The sequence below is a fragment of the Lepidothrix coronata genome, unplaced genomic scaffold (genome assembly GCF_001604755.1).
Source record: "Lepidothrix coronata isolate B3197 unplaced genomic scaffold, Lepidothrix_coronata-1.0 Scaffold158, whole genome shotgun sequence".
In the NCBI taxonomy this organism is placed as follows: domain Eukaryota; kingdom Metazoa; phylum Chordata; class Aves; order Passeriformes; family Pipridae; genus Lepidothrix; species Lepidothrix coronata.
This window is the reverse complement of record NW_016690338.1, coordinates 420,021-434,953: the sequence shown is the minus strand read 5'-3', so window position 1 is coordinate 434,953 and position 14,933 is coordinate 420,021. Positions and strand designations below refer to the sequence as shown.

At 45.0% G+C, this 14,933-nt stretch overlaps 1 protein-coding gene across 1 annotated transcript in view; it reads right to left on the bottom strand.

Moving 5' to 3' along the window:
- The window catches only part of ANKH (ANKH inorganic pyrophosphate transport regulator), a 99,126-nt gene extending 85,452 nt beyond the window's left edge, over positions 1-13,674 (bottom strand). The window contains exon 1 of the mRNA XM_017829065.1: positions 13,405-13,674. Within this exon, the coding sequence (XP_017684554.1) occupies positions 13,405-13,500 (96 nt within the window). The 5' untranslated portion in view covers positions 13,501-13,674. The remainder of the gene's footprint in view (positions 1-13,404) is intronic.
- Between the last annotated feature and the right edge of the window lie 1,259 nt (positions 13,675-14,933).

Below are 14,933 nucleotides of genomic sequence, written 5' to 3'. Positions count from 1 at the left end.
GAAGCAGACCAACCCAACCCGGCTCTGACATGGTGGGAAGTGAAAGGAGGAATACAGATAGCTGGGTAGCACATTGCCTGGTACCGCAACTGCATGTCTGAAGGAAGAAGAGGCAAGCACAGACCCTTTGCTAGATAAAGTCTTGCAGCTTTACAAAGCTCACATTGTTCATTTGAAGCCTGGTTATCTCATACGAGATAAATACCTGTACATGAGCTTAACTCAGGCTTACATTTAAGGGCCACAAACATAAGAAAGATTTTTAATTAATCATTTGTTTTGCTGAACCAGGCCTCTCGTTTGCAAGAAAGGAATCTGTTGGGGGCAGGCAGCAAGCACCTTGCTGCCATACTTACAGTGGACTGCTTGTCTGCAAACAGCAATGGGATGTCCTTTTGGAGGCAGCCTGTGGGACAGGCACAGAAGAGGAGAAGCAGAGAGGACAGAAGGAAAGATGTTTGAAGATTACAGACTACTGTGGACAAAAAAAGGGTAGCAAATGAGAGGCAAGATGACAAGGAGGAGGGACAGGAGCTGTCCAGGGCCACCAAACATGGTAGCATGTGGGAAGCCCCAGCACAGGGCTGAAAAAAAAAAAATCCCCAGTTTTAAATAAATATGTATAAACAAAGACCAAAACCAGACAATAAAATATGAGACTCATGATGTTTGATCCAAGCTTTTCAGCTTGTCAGGCTGCAGACGCCAGACTGTTGGTTATGGTGCTGCGTCAGTGCGCTGCCATGCAGGGCTGCAGTGGAAGAGAAAAAAAGGATTGAATTGTGCATAGCTCCTTATTTTTATATCCTGTTCCTCTCTTTCTCAATAGTTGTTTTCTTTCTTTCACAAAGGAATCACAAAACAAAGGGATATACACAGAAGATTTGAGGTTATAGAATCTTATCTGGTCAAAGCAGAAAGAAGGAAAGTAGAGGTATTTGATTCTAAATGTCATGAGACTATAGAGGCATTATTCTTTATGCAGAACAAATGAGAGACACTCATGCTTGTAGTTGCCTTTGAAACCAACTCCCAGAAGTTGCAATAGTAACCTCTTGCAAAACAGCTACTAATCCTTTCTTGTAATCATTCCAAGCTTGTCTGTGCATCCCTCATCCCCACACTGTGTCAACAGCAAAGTGAAACAGTGCTTAGGGTCCCTAATGCTATAAGCATGTTAAGAGTGAAAAAAACCAAAACAATAAACTCAAATATCCTTTGTTCTTCTGGCTGCAGACAGAATCACTTCCCTGTCAGCCAGTTATCTTATTTCTTGTCATGGTGCTCCCTACTTAGAGTTCTCAAAAGACAGAGCAAACTCATCTAGAAATCCCTGTATTCATATCTAATGGTTTCAGGTGCTGATACTATTCTTACCTGTTCTTGGAAAAAGATCAAGGATATTATTGAGTCATATTTTTTCCTCCATTTATTTTTACAGTTATGCACAGGTTATCCCTTATCAACAACTAGACAAGTACTGCTTTAACATTCTTAATGGTGCTGGGCATAGAGAACCTGATGGCCTTCTCGTTAAGCTAAATTTGCACTGGCATGCCTCCTTTGTCTACTTTAGACTTCCAGCAGGATGAGAGAGGAAAAAGTATCTAGTTCATTATTCAGAAGGATATTAGTGATGAAATTATGACCCTGCAGTCACTTTGACTGTAAGCACTTCAGCCCTTCTAGTGTGGTGAAAAGCTTACATGATCCAAGACAGGCATTTGCTGGACACTGGGACTTCTGGGATGTGCTGATATTTTTGAAGCCAAAGATGTAGGCTTTTCCCTTTCAGACAGCTTCCCTCTTCGTCTAAACTCCTCTCTCTTACCACTCATTTCCCCTTTCAAATCAGTGGATACAGACAGAATACAACAGACCCCATATCTGCAGATTACTGCAAAGCATGACCAAACCCTTGGAGCTCAAGTCACGAACATGTAACTTCACATGAGGTTTCCTTGATGAAGTCCTGAGGCAGTGATTGTACCTTCACTAGCTATTTTCTCCTCAGTGATGCAACCACCCACAATGCAGTAAGAGCTTGCAGCTGACAAAAAAGGCGTGCTGCGATTTGAAAAAGCTAGCCCACAATAATACTAGCCTCTTCTGGACAGCAATTCAAAGCTCACCAACAGGTCAAGCCTAGAATAAGAAAATGTCAAGCAGGCTACCTGCTGCGATTTGTCATAAATTTATTAAAGAGAGAAACGCTGGCCTTTGCACAGTATTAGCTGAAGGGAAATACACTACTTACATATCAGATTCAGAAGGCACTGCTGACAAAAGCTCTTCCCAAGAGCTGGAGCATGTCCTAACCAGTAGACCGTTGACTGCATCTCAGAAAGCTCATATAAGACCAAGACTGTGAATGCTGAAAGGTCGTCATGCTTTCATGCTTTGAAATAAAACACTCTGAAGCAAAACGACTGCCCACAAGTATATAAAGAACAGTGGTGCAGTGATCAGGAGTGCTCTCAAGGTCACATTTTTGAAAAGATGAAATCCATGTAGAAAACCATAGATTCAGAAAAAAACCCCAGCATTTGCACATACAACACATAACAGAGGCAGCTTGAGCTATAAACAACACATCAGGTACATGTGCAGTTACAGCCCCTCTCATTTCCTTAACCATTTTGCCTTGCATATAAGTCAGTAAGTAATCAAGACAGTACTTTAGCACCAATCGGTGTATAATTCTCCTATAAAGTCAGACTCCTACTCACAACAAACTATGTACATGTGCATGTGTGTATTAAAGAAGGGTGTGAAAAATGTATTTACCTGTGACAAAGAGAAAGCCTTCAGTGGATGACTATCTTTGGTGTTTTAAGGAGCTGAAAAATGTTGTGTGGTTTGGACTTTCTTTCTCTTTTCAAGGAAATGCTTAAGATTGCAAAATCATTACATCCCAACACAACCACAGGGGAAGCTGACAGTGCTGACACTCTAAGTCTGGAGCCCCACATTACCAGTTTTTATGTGCTACTGAAGTGCAGAGAAAAATGACCAGAGATGTCCCCATGACTGTACAAAACCAAGGACAACTGGAGTTATTCTGATGAGCTTCAAAAACCTATGAGCAAGAGAGGGCAAAAATTAAAATTTAATGAAGAGGATGATCCAAACACTCAGATCCGAAGATTTATTCAACACCACCACAGGCCATGCAAATGGAGAAAACCAGTTCCTTTCCAAGTATATCACCCAGTATTTTCACTTCTGCCAGGCAGAGTTCGTGTCTCATTTGAACTCATCTCCTTAGCTGGCCTCTTGGGCTCAGTGGGTTGCAAATAATTCTAACACTCAAAGTCATCTCCAAAATGCCACAGAGGGGGAGGAAGGGGGATGGACTGATGGAGTAAGTTACCAAAGCCAGTAACAGGGTGAGGGCAAAATGCATGGGTTCCCTGGTAGCAATCAAGGAAAGGAGCTGCACTGCAGCTCCAGTTGGGTGACAAAGTCACATAGGTGTCTGTGCAACTAACACACTCCAGCACTCACAGAACCAAGCAAAGGACCCTCAGAACTGAACTGGAAAGACAGTAAGGGTCAAGAAAGGGTGCAGGGCTGGGCAGGCACCATATGAGACCACAAGACCTAAAATGTCCTCGATGCTTGCCTTGATGCTAGCCAAGTTTTGTCTCACTGTAGCTATGCCTTTAAGCCCTTCAAAAAACTCAGCAAGCCTCCAGCTAAGAAGCAGAGTTAAGATTGCCCTTACTTCTGCACTGGGGAAATCTCAACACTTCAATTCTCTCATACTGGAAAAGTCCCCCGATTTTGATAAGCTCATTTTGTTTGGATTTTTTTCCACTCAGCTCTGCCAGGGAAACCCCAACGCTGTGTATTTCTCACTTGGGTAGCAAAGGGCACAGTACTTCCAGTACACACTTCTAAAAGGAACAAGACAGGGACTCACAGTCAACACTTCTACTAGCTAGGTAGCTCTGGTTTTTCTCCCTAGGAAGTGCTCTCTGTATCTGTATCACAGAATCTTGAAGGCAGCACGGGAAAAACAGAGTGCTGCAAGAAAACTGTATCGTGACTGCTAATCATTAATAATAGAAATTCTACACCTCTGAATTGCAGTTTTTGTTTATTTTACATTAGTAAAAGCCCGAAACCACACCGCCCTTCTAGAGTGCACTGAATGCTTTGAAGAGGATGTGGTTCTCAAGCTGCTTGTCTCCTTCACCAGGAAATGTGGTCTTCAGGCTTGACCCATCACGTACAGCACTTTACAGTGATCACAGCAGTCTTTGCTTTTGGTGACTTACTGAATCTGAACCTACATAAAACAATCACCACCACTTACTCTATCACTGTTTAAAGCACAGCACTCTTTGTGCCACGTTTTAGATGGAAGTAATGTGTGAGAGGGAACAACTTCTGCTTTTTAATCGGAAAATCATCTGGAAACCTTTTCAGTCTAAATTGTGTTTAACTGCCTCAGTCTTTCTCACTGCTCCTGGCCACATTCTCCTCCTCAGCAGTGACCTAGCTAACCTCATTTCCCCGTTTCCTCTCCTTTATGACCACACCACAGTTCATACAACTGCAGATGGTTATCAAATTCCCTTTTCCGTCTGAGCTATAAATGCTTCATTTCTATAGACTTTCCTCTTACATAACTGACATTTTTTCCCCTCTCACCAGTACCAAAAATGTGTCTTCCCACCCTGTGATGTTGCTAACAATTTGCTTTCTTTTCAAATGGGCTAGAGGCTTTTTAATTGGTAAGATGCTGACAGAGGAAACGGCAATGATGGACTTGTGCAAGAATCAGTCTTTCATCTGTAGGACAGCATATTTGAGATCAAAGGCTGTCAAGTTCTTGGAGCACATTAGTATGCTGTGGTAAGGAAAGCCTTTGCCATGAAGAGGGAAGCTGCCAGAGGTAGATCAGAGCTACCTCACCTTAGCTGCCCATGGCTACAGGAACAGCAGCTATGATACACTAACACAGAGGTTACAAAAATAAGATACTGGCCACTGATATGCAGCGGATTGAAGAATGGGTGAGCAAGAAGTGAACAAGAAAATGAGCCCAATGAAATCTAGACATAAAGCCTATATTTTCAGGGGCATTATGTCAAACACCATGATTAGAAAAACAGGGGAAGAACAGTGGGTGCCATGTGGTTCCATCCCTTATACCTACTCATGCTGCACATCTGACTTGATGAAGGAAAACAATCAGTCCCAGCTGGCAGGCACCAGTGCATTCTTCAGCCAGCAGAGGTGAAAACCATGCCAGTCATGAAAGCTCACGTACAGCCTGCATCTGACTTAATTCACTAATTTAGGTACAAGACACAGGTAAGAAGGCCAGAAGACAGACCATCTCCCAGCCAAAAGCCTTTCAAATGTATTTGCTGGCAAACATACTAGCACATGCTTTGGTGCATTGAGCTTTCAGTCCCACAGAACCCTGTACTTAAGGGAATGTTTACAAGGAGTTGGAATCAGGTTACTAAAAAATAAAAATAAAAACAAATATGGTCTCAGGCTTCTATGGATGTGAATTTCCTCTGCACCTCCACTTAAGGTTTTCGGGCCTCTGAAAATTGAGAAAGGTTGGAAAAAATTGCCTTAGCAATTAAAAATGCTTTATGAAGCAAACACTTGAAAATAAGTAGTGTCTTGCAGTTTATTCACTTCCCACGCTAAAAGCTGAACTCTTGCTGAACCACTACGTAAGTAAAGCAAACTGGGCATGCTGGGCAACAGTTACCACCCTTTCTGCAACTGTAACACTCCTGCCAAATTGAGAACACTGAATTTTTTGCATCATCTTAGGGACAATAATTAAATTGGCACTTGATTTTCATGCCCTTGTGGCACTTATTTTTCAATAAACTGCTCTTTACTCTCCAGTATTTTTCCTTTGTCCTTTTCTAGAATGCTCTTGAAAGGGCCATGGAAATCAACTGTGGCTTTGCAAATAACAGTGCTGTACTTCATGCCTCTTTGGAAACAAATGCATATTTACACCTCGAGTCATTCTTAGTTAATGTTTCATGCAGGCTCTTTTATTCTGCATTGCATCAAGGAAAACATATGTAGGAAAACCCTAAAGCAAGGTAGTGAAGTTTCATGGACAATCTGAAAGAGGTGATACCACAGAGGAGACAGAAGATGGGAGAACTGCAGAGCTCTGCTGCTTCAGACGCTAAAGTTCATGAGTCATTTAGGTCTCTTATTCTTACAGTAGTTCTTTTTTTGATTCCCCAGCAAATGGTTATCTGAAAAGGTAGTGGTGGTGCCTAAAACTGTAGCTACAGCAACATTGTGTCAGTAGAAAATCAAGCAGGCAGAAAGAAGTGTAATCTGATGATCTAATTGCATAGTAACACTCCTGTTTCCCTCACCCCAAAATCCACAGGTTCCCAAGTACAAAAAGTATAAGGTATCAACAGCTGATCAGAGTAACTTGTTAAAATCTAAGGCACTTACAAATTTTCCGTAATCTTTTTTAAGAAACACATGTTCCGATATGCCATTTAAACTGGAATTGAGCTCAGCAGTAATATATAAAAACATCACAGATTTCTGAAAGTATCTGGAACGCAAAATCTGTTTTGAATTGCTCAGTTTTATGCACAGAGTTTTCTGCATGAGCTGGCAGATATATTTAAATTTTCTATTTATACAGCAACTTACATCCATGTTTTACAAACATGAAGAAGTAAACTTTGTAGCTGCCTTGTGAAACAAATCACAATTTTAGAACTGACAAAATTCACACAAAGAGAGATAAATGTCTTGTCTAGGATCAAGATAGGAACAGATAGAATCTGCGCTTTTGAAGCTGTATCCTTGAGCATATACTTCCTTTGCATATAAAAAGACACTTATCTTCAGTCATAAGATTGGTCATGTCATATACGACTTTGTATACAACCAAGTTCTTCAGACAGCAGCAAAATGAGCAAAGATTACAAATAAATCAGTTCAGATCAAAACAAATGTGAAGAGAAATCAGCTTTCTCGGTTTTCGAAACAGGCAACCAAAAGAACTGAACAAGAAAACCCCCAAAATAGTTCACCTCAAAACCAAAAGCTGTATTTCAGGATTTCTCTCTATGATGCAGAATATAGCAGTTCAAACACATTTCAAAATTTCAGTTTTGAAGCCGTGTTTTAAAATAAGCCTTGGGGTATTTTCATCTCTCCTTCCTGATGCTGTCTTAGTGTTCTAGATTTTCACTGGCAAAGGGAGGAGAAACAAATCTCCCTACCTCTGAAATAAGCATCAGAAGTATTTGCTTACCCCCTGAACCTTTTTCAGTGAAAATTCAGTGATATTATGACTGTAGTATCTCCAGAGAGGGCCCTCCAGCCTAGAGATTGGGAATTGGGACTGCTCAGCAAAACTGTAAGTGTTCCTTGTCTCCCACTGCATTGGTTAGTCTTCTGGTAGGGAGAACTGCTTCCACTCCACAGAACTCAAAGTTTCATTTTCCAGCAACCTGGTGGGCAAATATCATCTGAACTTACAGTTTTGAGATTAATTAAATTTCTTCATAAAGAAGTGGCTAGTTGGAGAAGTCCCTAGAGCAGAGGTGACACAGCCATGGGAAGTGGGAGGCAGGAAACTGGAAGGTTTTGGGAAGGAAGGAGAGAATATGATGAAAAAAGGGAAGATACTGACAAACAAGGCATAACACAAGTCCTACCTTTAGATTATGTATTTTACACTATGGCAACATGGAGCACTGCAGGGAATGGACACCTCATTAGCAGGTTCATTCTCACAATTTCTAGTATCATCTGAAATCTCCAGTGGTGATAGCTCCACTGCTCCTCATAACCTGTTTATTTTGTACCTTAAGTGTTATAAAATACAAATATATGTTGGTTTAGCTGACGGGAGTCTTTGACACCTTTAAGAACACTAGCACTTTGCAGAAATTTTGCTTTTATCTGCAAATGTTTTATGAGATCTCCGACTTCTTTCCCAGATCTCAGCATGCATTGCTTGCTGTGAAACACCAGCAAATGCTCTGCATGAGGGGTGAATGCGATGCCTGGTATCTAACACTCACTGCAACTAACATAGACATAGAAGCCTAATTAATCACTTGTGTAGTTTCAAGAACTGTCTGAGTGGTCTAGAGCCCACTTAGCACTGGTGTGAAAATCCACAGTGCTTGGTATATGACCATTTAGGAACTAAGGCTGTAGGATTCAGGCCGGTGTGCAAAAGGACATAAAGCTGCTTAGCTTAGAAGAAAGTCTCTGGAGCCAGCACTAAGGTATAAATTCTGAAAATTAGTACTTTGGGTGTGTGTGGTTTCTTTTTCAGTCCTTCATAGAAGGTCTCACTTGGATTTGCTAATTCTAAACTGGAAAGTTAGATGTATTTCAGTGATCATTTCTAGTTATTTCCCTAACTATTTGTCTTGTGAATTCTGCAGGAAAATAATAACAACAAAAAAAATTCTGTTGATAATATACTCTGTTTATGTTTGCTTCTTCACCACAATTTCATCTAAATTTAATTTAAAAGGCTGCATAGTTCACATTCATTTAAAACAAACAGGGCATTTTCATCAGCATACCCTATTAGTAATGTGGTTGTGGTAATAACATACAGTCATGTTCTATACAAATTACAAGACTTTGTTAGCTTTCTTATTTATATGGTATTAAAGTCCTACACAATTTAAACAAGTCCCCCACAACATCAATAACAGGAGTACTTTGCACTCGTACAGCACCTTTCATCTTAGAGCTCTTCTGACACATGAATTTTCACTACATCTACATACAGGTAGGTGTCTAGGCACACTTCAAAGGCAGGGAAACTGTGCCATGGGAAGGTTACACAACTTGGCCCAAATCCCTGGTGAACAGCTGGGAATGTGAACTCTCCCTTACTTGTTTTGAACGTCCAGACAATAATACTTACCCCCAAAACAAGCTTCATAAGGCATTAATCAAAATGTTTAACCCCCTACTAAGTTTGCAAATGGCATGGGCAGACAATAAGCTCACTAATTCTTTTTGATACATTATTCATGACTTGTTCTCTTTTTCTGGCAACACTTTCTTTTTTTAAGTTAAAAAAAAAAACCTAACCAAAAAACCCCAATCAAATACAAGAAAATAACAGTTTGTTTCAAAGCAATTACTGCAAAACAATTTGGAATCCAAAACGTTTAGCATTTCCTTTATGGCTCGCGTGTTTGACACCAATCACTACACCACGAACAACACATGGCAACTTCTCTGCAGAACCAAAGCACCCAAATGACCCCAGGAGAAAGCAGCAGCAAGGCTCTCCTTACTCGGTTTTAGTTTCCAAGGACGTGCAAACCGCTGAGCAAGGTTATGTCTGCATAGGTAACAGTTATGTTGGCAAGTTAAACTGCCCAACCAACAGCTAGTGACAGCAACTGCAACTAATAATCCAGGGGCTAGCTAGAAAGTTAAAAGACACCCAAACAAAAAAAAAACCCTAGTGTTTCCCACTGATAATTAAGGGACTACTGCAGACAGGCCTTGAGATCAAAATATTGCTCTCTGCCTGGCCTTTGCCACCCCATGAGCATCCTCTGATGTTACCAGTTACCAGCCACACTTGCTAATTGTATTAAATGCTGCCTAAGGTTGATTCTGTGCTTCCAGGAACGTTAGTGAACTAATGCACATCTCAGCTTTCCTCCTCTATAATAATGCTGATGCAAATGCACACAGACATTACAAGTCAGGCCACCACTATATATGTGAGCAGCTCTGAAACTGTGTGGGTGGTGACGGATTTTGGAGCCCACAGGGTAGCGGTGCTATTATTTGCTGGGTGAGTTGTTTGAGGTTGTGTTGTGCCTCATCACATTGGATCCATTTATTTATTTATTTCCAAGCAAGTGCATCCAACAACATTTTTCAAGGGAGCCAGAATTTTTAATGCAAACCTTGCTTTCCAACAACTGAGCTCTAAATACAACAGTAATTATTGTGAATCTCAGGGTAACATACTGAGAGTTGAATGCTTCCAACAGCAGAATAAAAGTGAGCATCTCTTCTGATGGTGTTAAGTTCAAGACACATATTTGTGTGGAGACACATATTTGTGTGGAGAAAGAACATTTAGCCAAAATACTTGGGACTATTTTCCTGAAGGCCTTTCTCTAAGAAGAGAGCTATGTAGTAGTTCATTTCATAAAAGCCATGTAGCACTGTAAATAAATTGGAAACGGACTGCAGAAGGAATTAATGAAAATAAGTTAGAAATGGTTTATCTCTCTAATATGCTGGTAATTTACCTGCTTATGCATCAGGATGACCTTTTTTAGTAGGGGCAAAAAGCAGGTATTTGTCTAAGAGATTTTATGAGATGAACAAATGAGGTCACCTCACTGGATTGCAGTAATATAGCCTTGTCCTAAGGCATTATTGGATTAGAGTCCAGAGGTCAACAGGAGGCTCTTCACTGGCTACAGTGGTTCTGGAAGTCGTAGCAGGAGCCGAGCTTATTAGTTCTTAAGCATTCTGCCAGCATTTTTACTTCCTATAAACTAAACACTAAACTAAACTAAACACACTTGCCATTGCAAACATCTTATGGGGCGATGATGACAGCCTCAACCTATGTTCTGCAAATATTCTTTAGCCTTACTGTAAATTTCTCTTAAGGTAGCAAGAAGTCTATAGAGACAGCTGGTACCAAGGGTCTGGTAATTTCCTAGTGTTATTTGCTATTGACTACAACTACCAACATCCAGAAAAGCCTCTAAAGGTAATTTAAAAAAAAAAAAAGGTGAGATTATGTTTGTTTCTCACTTTTCAAACTCAGGTATCTAAGTATAATGGTTTGTTAAAAAGGCTCTGCTTTGAACACTTTGCTTCCAAATATCATCCCCACTTGAGGAAGAAATGTATGAATACCACACATCAAAAGGGTTTATGACTTATGGCATTTCTTACACACCTCTTCCCTGGTCAGGCAAGGTCTATTCTCTCCCTAATTTTTTACAGTGATCTCTTACTTTTGACCTATAGTTCTTCTGTCTCCTTCACAGTATTGTTCAGAGCAGGTAATATTACTTCATGCAAACTTTTCTTCCCTTATCATTCTTAGAAATCTGTTATCTGCAGCACACATTCACAGGAGGAGGTTCGGTAGCCTTTTCAGAGCTATCTATTGGCACATGCGTTCTTCTATGTTGCTTCCATTCAGACCTGGCATTAAAATTATTACAAATTTGTAAAGCAGAAAGAGGACTGGCTCAGCAAGTCAATGTATTTTCAACCCTACAAGTCCAACAGTAATGTCCTACAAGTGTAAAAAAAAACTTCATGTCTTATATACCAGAAAATAAAATCGCTATGCTTTTGTCTGTAAGAGGAACCCTTCAGACCTGGAGTAACTTTGTCCCTGCTTAGGTTTCCTGATTCCATGTAAGTAATGCTGGTACAAAAATTATTTTTCCAGTTTCTGCTCCTGAAAGGAGCTAGATGTCTAGCAGCCTAGATTTCTCCCTTTTCAATTAATCACCTCCCCAGGCTGCCATCTGAGACAAGGGATAACTCCAACTCTGCTGGAAGGCCAATTCTATTACTTGGCTATGAAATAAAACACATTTTCTAAGATATTCTTGTTCCTAATGCTGTCAAAGTTGCTTAAATAAGTGTTCACACGTATCATCCACATGTTAACATGCCTCCCATGTCACCACTACCTAAGCAGACAGAAAGCCCCTCACTTGTAAGATTTTTTAAATCCTGCTCCAGAGCACACCGAAGCCAAGGGGATGTTTTTTATAGACTGACATGGATCTTGAATCACGCTGACCTTGTATGAAGCAAACTGTAGCTATGCACCTGTCATACTCAGTTTGCTGAGTGAACTGCTTTCAATTTAACTTCTGCTGTATGTTATTAATGTGGCATAGTTATTAGCATTTAAATCACCTTGTCTCTTGTCACTTCTATCTTTACATTTCCGTTTTTCCCCACTGAGTATGATTTATAGAAGACTGACTTAGTAGGAAAGCATGTCGTTGTCAGACAAGGATGGAATTGTATTTTTTAGTATCACAGTTTATTTAAGGGACTAGGAATCAAAATGCAACTGACACAGCCATGACAAACGTATGATTAATGTTAGTTATTTTTTTCCCCACTGTAATATTTTTCTTTTCACTTCCTCTTTACAAATGCCTGAAAGTACCCACTAATGTTCTGATATCTTTACTCAAGGAGCACGGGAGCAAGTGCCTATTCTTCTTAGAAAACAAGAGCTTCTTAGTAAAACCGAGTGACTTAGGACAAGGATAAATCTATTTGAGATGCAATATCTAGTGTGGCTGCCCAGCTCAACACTTATGAGTAAGTGGTAGTGTATACCATCCTACTAAAAATGTAATTAGTGATATGCCCTATATAGTGCAGCCTAACACAAGACCGGGGCCTGGACTGTCATAAATACCGAAACATGAGTGCAGAGATTTCCCACACCCCAGCGCAGTGGCAAACGAGCACCCTGCGGGGAAAGCTCGGGCAGAGGAGGACTGGGTACGTCAAGCATTGAACATGTTTTCAGTGCAAACGCTGCAAGCGGGGACTGGGAGGACGAAGCGGGAAGGCTGCACGTCAGGGAGATAGGTTCGGGTACCAGGGGTATCTTCTCGGTGCCTGTAACAGGGGACAGCCTTAGGTCACCAACACCGCTACGGAACTGCAGCACGGCTGAGGTGCACCGAACACCGGCGGAGGCAGGGGCGCAGCCGGAGCTTCACCTGCTCGGAGACTCGCCGGGAAGTCGCCCCCTCACCGAGGGGGTGCGGAGCGGCTCCCTGCGGGATGCCGCCCTCCTCCCGCGATGCCACGGCGGGGACTGCCGGCGTCAGGGGCCGAACCGCTGCGGCAGCAGCAGCGCGGCGGGGCGAGGGGGGTCCGCGGCGCCCTTCGGCAGCGGGCGGCGGCAGCCGGGCCGCCCTCCCCACGCCCCGCTCCAGCCGCCACCGGGCTGCACTGCGCTAGGGGCTGCTGCACCTGAGCGGCTGTGTCAGCGGGGGCATAAACCAAAACCAGCCCCCGGCGAATGCATTATGTAATTTGAGATTATATAATCTTGAAATACGAGGGGGAAAAAAAAATCCCCAAACCCCGCCGTCCTTCCCCGCGCATCTCGGGGGGGTGCGGAGCAGCCCATGCTTTCGGGCCGCCGCCGGGGCAGGCACGGCGGCACCGGCCGCCCGCTGCCCCCACCGGCGATGGGGCCGCAGTCCCCGCCCGCCGCGATGAGCCAGGGCAGGACGGCGGGGCACGGCTCGGCTCTGCCCGGTTCGGCTCCCCTTCCCTTCCCGGCGGAGGCGCCGAGCCCCGCCGGACCGGCGCTGCGGGAGGGCGGGCGGGAGAGGGTCGCTCCCAGGGGAGGCGCTGCCTTACCTGCTCCCCGAAGTCGATGGCGATGTTGGTGATGCCGAGAGGGACCAGGAACCGGATCAGGGGCCAGTAGTTAGTGAGCGCTGGAAATTTCACCATAGTCCCAGCTGCGCGGTGACCCGCGGCGCATCTGCCGCGGCAGGAGCCGGCGCGGGAGGACGGCGGGGGGGAAGGATGAAAGGGCACCGGAGGAGGGTGCAAGCGTGTCCCTGTGCGTGTGTGCGGGCGGGGAGAAGGGGGGGGGAAGAGATAAGGGCGAGGGAAAGGAGCAGCAGAGCCCCCTAAAAATAAAGAGCCAGGGAGCGGGCGGGGGGCCGGGCCGGTCCCTCCCTGCCCGGCGCGGCGCTGGCTGGGCGGCGGGGCGCGCTGTGCTGCCGCCTCAGCAGGAGACCCGAGAGATCAAGTCCATCCCCGCCACCCTCCTCCCACACAACAATGATCCGCCGCCGCTGCCGCCGCCGCCGCCGCTGCCGGAAAAAAAAAGAGGAGGGACACCGCCGCCAGCCACTCGTGCGGGCAGCGCTGCCATCCTCGGGGCGCGGGGGCCAGGGGAAGGGCCGGGCCGGGCCCCCCCCTCGCCTGACGCTCGCCGGCGGCGGGGCGACGGCCGCGGCGCCGCGCAGGAAAACACCGCCCTCCTCCTACTTCTCCTCCTCCTTCTCCTCCCCGCTGCCGCCGCCGCGGGGACGGCGCAGGCCGCGGTGCGGTGCGGCCGCTGCCGGAGGTGCCCGTGCGGGCCGGCGCGGTGCGGTGCGGGGCCGGCGGAGGAGCGGGGCCGGCGGTGCGGTGGGGCTCGGCCGCGGGGACCGCTCCCCGTGTGCGCGGGCTGCCGGAGCACGTGGGTTTGACACACGCTCGGCAGACGGGCCGGCGGGGGAAAGAGCGGCACCGAGCGGCTCCTCCTGACGCCAGAGCGGCCGCGCTGCGCCCCCGCGCCGGGCCAGGCACGGCACCTGTCCCCCATCCTTTGCCCCGCTGGGTCCCGCTGGGCGCCATGGGGTCCCACCCATCTGCGCGACCTTCGCAGCCGGAGGCAGGGGAAGGCGTTTCCTGGCCGTGGGCTTCGGGCTTTGGGGCAGGGGCACTCGTGGGGCTGCAGGAAAGGTGGGTTTCCTGAACGTGGCATTAACGAGGATGTCTGACCCATAGCTCTTCTTCTGGTCAAACACCTGAAATAAATAAATAAATTAATGGTGAACCTTTGCCAGTGCAACATCTTCATCTTCCAAGGTCTCTGGGCAAGAGAATGCACTTGTGGGCCAGGGGAGCTTGCAGAAGGGTCCTCGCTTCCTCACTGGCAGGGGCACTGGCTGCCTTGAGAATCAGGACCTTTGACAAACCTTACTCAGCCCTTACACCCAGTCATAAGGGTGGGGGAAAGATGAGAAAGCAAGCTCCCTTCTGAATGCCTTGCAGAAGTTTCTCAGCATTTTCAAACTTGCAGGGGGGTTTCAAGGTTTCATTGTGATTGAGTTCCTCTGGGGCATTTAGGTTTGTGTTGTTGCCTTCCCTTGCCCCTTTGAGGTCAGTTG